This window comes from Capsicum annuum, chromosome 10 (genome assembly GCF_002878395.1).
Source record: "Capsicum annuum cultivar UCD-10X-F1 chromosome 10, UCD10Xv1.1, whole genome shotgun sequence".
In the NCBI taxonomy this organism is placed as follows: Eukaryota; Viridiplantae; Streptophyta; class Magnoliopsida; order Solanales; family Solanaceae; genus Capsicum; species Capsicum annuum.
The window spans coordinates 182,113,454-182,118,516 of record NC_061120.1 but is presented as its reverse complement, the minus strand read 5'-3'; the positions used below and the strand labels follow the sequence as shown (position 1 = coordinate 182,118,516).

The window sequence follows — 5,063 nt, the reverse complement described above, 5'->3', positions numbered from 1 at the left end:
CAACCTTATTTTGTGCTAATCTGTTGTTTTTATAATAACAACTTCAACCTTATTTTTCTCTAATCTGTTGTTGAGTATATCTCTAGTATTTCCTCATAAATACTCTGTACACTCAATTCACATTTTCATCAGATTTTCCCTATCTCTTAGCAGAGTAAAAAGCGAAAACTTTCAGTCAAAATGGAGTTTTCAAGGAAGTGTTCTCTTTTTGCTTTTCTATTGTTTTTTGTGTTACTTTTTTGCAACAATGAGGTTAATGCTTCACATGAAGTATTTAGGAAGTTACAATCGTTAAGTACTAATATAGTCAGGAACTTATTTAGGACTGGTTTTCATTTTCAACCTCCTAGACACTGGATTAATGGTACGTCTTTCTCGATCATCTCGCCTGTTCGTTTTCACAAACACAATTTTGTTCACACTAATGGATGGTTTTGAAAATTCTATTTTGTATCTCTAATTGATATTTATTTTGTTTTATCTTATGCCCGTTAATCTACAATATGGCGAAGTTTAATACATTATATTTTTTTCTGTGTAGACAAATTCAGTATTCAACTTAAATGTTTATTAAAATTCTAATAATTGAAATCAGTTAACATAGCTACGCTTTTAGCTGCTTATTCATATTCGCTTGTCAATGTCTTTTTATTTGTTTATTGCATTTCAGTTCTTTTCACATAATAAGACACAGTGATATATATTTTGTTTTAAACACTATTGTGACTGCTATTTTACTGATAAGTGTATAAAATAAAATGTATACTATTTTTTTAATCATATATGCTTTTAATGGTTGTATAATCCTTCAAAAGAAATGAAGGAATGATTTTGGTTAACCATGATAAAGACTAGTATAGTTTGGTAAGTTTTTACCTTCTCTTAAACAATAATGAACAGAATATATGTGCACTTACCTACACTCTTACACTCTCTGATTATATTTATTCTGTCCTTGGGTGATATTCTATTTGCTTTTCCTTGTATTATAACTTTTTTCCCATTGCATTGATATGTGTTTACTGACCATTTTCAATGTAATACCTTTTTATGTGGGTCTTGGTTGGATGCTCAAAATAACAAACATTAGATCCCACTGGTAAGATCTAGTTTTATATTTAACAGTTTTCACTAAATTTAGCCTAAAACTCAATTCATTTATTTATATTGATCTGGTTATTGCCTTCTTTTAACATAATAGGTCCAATGTATTACAACGGAATCTATCATCTATTTTACCAGTACAATCCAAAAGGAGAAGTATGGGGTAATATTGTTTGGGCTCATTCTGTATCCGTTGACTTGGTTAATTGGATCAACTTAGAGCCCGCAATTTATCCCTCAGAAGCTTTTGATAAATACGGTACTTGGTCTGGATCAACCACTATTCTTCCGGGTAACAAGCCCGTTATTCTCTACACTGGAATAATAGATGACGAACAAAGCCAAGTACAAAACTATGCAATACCAGCTAACTTGACTGACCCATTTCTCCGTAAGTGGATCAAGCCTGATAACAACCCGTTAGTAGTCGCTGACCAAAGCATTAATAAAACCAAATTTCGTGACCCAACAACGGCTTGGTTAGGCCAAGATGGGCTTTGGAGAATGTTGGTTGGCAGCCTTAGAGGCCGGAGAGGATTAGCACTATTATACTGGAGTAGGGACTTCATGAAATGGACCAAAGCTAAACACCCAATTCATTCATCTGCTGATACTGGAAACTGGGAATGTGTTGATTTTTTTCCAGTATCATTGGAGCATACAGATGGTTTGGACACATCATCTCATGGTGAGAAAGTAAAACATGTTCTTAAAGTTAGTCTTGATGATACTAGGTATGATTACTACACAATTGGAACCTATGACACAAAAAAAGATAGGTACACTCCGGACGAAACAATGGTTGATGGATGGAAGGGATTAAGACTGGATTATGGTAATTTTTATGCATCAAAGACTTTCTATGATCCTAGCAAAAATCGAAGAATTTTGATGGGATGGGCCAATGAATCAGATGTCGTTCCAACTGATGCCATCAATAAAGGATGGTCTGGAATTCAGACAATTCCTCGTAGATTATGGCTTGATCCTAGTGGCAGACATTTGGTTCAATGGCCTGTTGAAGAATTAGAACACTTGAGAAAGCAAAAGGTCGAGATAAGAAATTATAGATTGAACAAGGGAGAAAAGGTGGAAGTTGAAGGAATCACACCTGCACAGGTTTGACTTTTTTTCGTGTACAAAGTAGATATACCTCTTTTGTTAGAACAACAACAGCATACCCAGTGTATTCCCACCTAGTGGGGTCTGAGGAGGGTAGAGTGTACGCAGACCATCCCACTACCTCAACAGAAGTAGAGAGGCTGTTTCCGATAAGACCCCCAGCTTAGGACCAATAACAGTATAACAAATACAAAAAGTAAGCGGATACAAACTAGTATGGTACACAAAACAAACTAACAGTATAACAAATACAAAAGATAAGTGCATAATAAACTAGTATGGGATGTAAAAAAGCCAACACCACTAACCCCAAAAACTACAGCCCCAACACTACGAACTAGAAACTCCAGACCCAAAGAAGCACTCCCCTATTACTACCGCTGCGCTCCCAACCCCTAACCCTCCATTCCTATCAAGGGTCATGTCCTCTATAAGCTGTAATTGCTCCATATCATGTCTAATCACCTCCCTCCAATATTTCTTCGGTCTACCTCTAGCCCGCCTAAAACCATCCATAGCCAGAGTCTCACACCTCCGCACTGGAGCATCAGGGCCCCTCCTTATCATATGCCCGAACCAATGTAGCCTCACTTCTCGAAACTTAACCTTCACCAAGGGAACTCCCACCTTCTCCCGAATAATCTTATACCTCACCCTATCTTTCCTGGTATGTCCACACATCCATCGCATCATTCGCATCTCCGCCACCTTCACCTTTTGGATGTGGGATTTCTTAACTGACCAACACTCCGCTCCATACAGCATGACCGTCCGGGCTACCACTCTGTAGAACTTACCTTTAAGCTTCGGGGGCACCTTCTTATCACAAAGGACTCCCGAAGCGAGCATCCACTTCAACCACCCTGCCTGCCCCAATACGATGCGTGACATCCTCGTCAATCTCACCATTACCCTAAATCATAGACCCCAGATACTTGAAACTCTCCCTCTTCTGGATTGCCTGAGAGTCTAGCTTCACAACCACTCCATCTTCTTGCGACAGAAATGAAGAACATTTTCCATAAAATCATACCACTTTCACCATCAGATAAGTCTCCAAGCCTTGAAATGGCATCTAGAAGTGCATGTTCATGCTCCTTCAGCATTTTCTTTTTCTTTGTTAGAACAATAACAAAAATTTATTTTTGTTAGAACATCTTATATCATTATCTTGACATGTGACCCTTTTTGAAATTTACAATAATGCAAGATGTTTTATGATCTGAATTACTCTTTTGTATGAAATTATTGTCACTAGACAAACTTAGAGCTAATTTATGAGTGTTAATATAATGACAGGCTGATGTTGAAGTTACATTTTCCTTTTCAAGTTTGGAAAATGCAGAAGAATTTGATCCTAGTTGGGCTGATCTTTATGCCCAAGATGTATGTGGCTTTAGGGGTTCGACGGTTCAAGGTGGACTTGGTCCATTTGGGCTCCTAACATTGTCTTCTGAAAACTTGGAAGAGTATACACCTGTATTTTTTAGAGTGTTTAAGACCCAAGATAAATACAAGGTTCTAATGTGCTCTGATGCTTCAAGGTTTGTCTTCTCACTCTTTCTTATAGTCAAGCATTATGGTGAGATTCCTCCAGCTTAAACTAGAGAGGTCTTTAAAATTTGGGAATGAAACAAATGATCACAAGAAGAGCTTCCCCGATTTAATGGGTCTTATGCGATGCAAATTTAAGTTAGTTGAACCAATAAGCTCCAGATATCGAATAATTATAAACATAAAAAGTATTGTTATCTTTTTGCTTTTGCAATTGGCTAACCTTGTCTTTTTTTTTTTTTTTTCAACAGGTCAAGCGTTAGGAATCATAAGAAGATGTACAAACCCTCATTTGCAGGATATGTTGATGTAGATTTAACAAACAAAACATTGTCGTTAAGGAGTTTGGTAAGCTTTCTTTGGTACTTTTTTTTCCTATAAAATATACTTAAAATTCATATTTTAACTCATTTTTGTTTTATGTTGATAATCAATTGACTTTTTTCCCTTTAGATTGATCATTCTGTAGTAGAAAGTTTTGGTGCTGGTGGAAAGACAGTTATTACATCAAGAGTTTATCCAGCATTATCCATCTATAACGACACACATTTGTTTGCTTTCAACAATGGCACCGAGACAGTCAGAATTGAGAATCTTGATGCCTGGAGCATGGATAAATGCGATAGATAAAACTAGTTGTTGGGAGAAAAGAAAAAGCATAATTGCCCTCAAATTTCCTTTCTATGTTCATGTTGGTCTTTTCTTTTCTTTGAAGAGCGTGTATAATTTGCGACTTCCAGTTAATTAAGAATAAAATATTCTTCTTTTCTACTAAATTGAATTGATCGCTAGTGATATACAATGCAATTATCTTTCCACTAAGTTCTTATTTCATATCAAAATATGCAAATGTTACTTATCCCCTTAATATATATATATACACATATATAACGACAAATAAAGGACTCACTTGCAAGTCAATGTAACGAAGTCGAAATTTTTTTATTATGATTTTGTTATAGAATGTCACAAGATGTGAAGTCCAAATAAATAGATACCCCAACTCTGAATGTTAAATTATTTATGTCATTTTCAATGTTCAAACAGTAAGTGTAAAAGAGCTCTCAGAAATGGATGGTCCGAGCATTTTTCAGCTATATATATAGGAAGTTCAAGGGCTTTGTCTGCAATCCTTTTGTAATTATGACTTAGATGAGGACAATTTTTCCTATGTATTAGTGCTCAAAAATATGACCTATATAAGACTCAATCTGTTAGATACTATTGAGGTTCAATGGAAACTAGGGGTTTTGGGCTGTAGGTAACAAAAAGGTTTTAAAATG

At 35.8% G+C, this 5,063-nt stretch overlaps 1 protein-coding gene across 1 annotated transcript; it reads left to right on the top strand.

The window, feature by feature from the left end:
• Positions 1-109: 109 nt before the first annotated feature.
• On the top strand, positions 110-4,551 carry LOC107854803 (beta-fructofuranosidase, insoluble isoenzyme 1). The gene is made up of 6 exons (XM_016699803.2): positions 110-364; positions 1,091-1,099; positions 1,202-2,223; positions 3,526-3,770; positions 4,032-4,128; positions 4,234-4,551. Exons 1-6 carry the CDS (start codon positions 181-183, stop codon positions 4,408-4,410), a joined length of 1,734 nt encoding a protein of 577 aa, XP_016555289.2. The 5' UTR covers positions 110-180; the 3' UTR covers positions 4,411-4,551.
• Positions 4,552-5,063: the final 512 nt, after the last annotated feature.

What these genes read in the sequence shown, in the direction of transcription:
- LOC107854803 (XM_016699803.2), top strand. Translation starts at nt 181, where the DNA reads ATGGAGTTTTCAAGGAAGTGTTCTCTTTTTGCTTTTCTATTGTTTTTT. An exon ending in AAGGAATCACACCTGCACAG is followed by an intron (nt 2,224 to 3,525) that starts GTTTGACTTTTT and finishes ATATAATGACAG; the next exon opens with GCTGATGTTGAAGTTACATT. An exon ending in ATGTGCTCTGATGCTTCAAG is followed by an intron (nt 3,771 to 4,031) that starts GTTTGTCTTCTC and finishes TTTTTTCAACAG; the next exon opens with GTCAAGCGTTAGGAATCATA.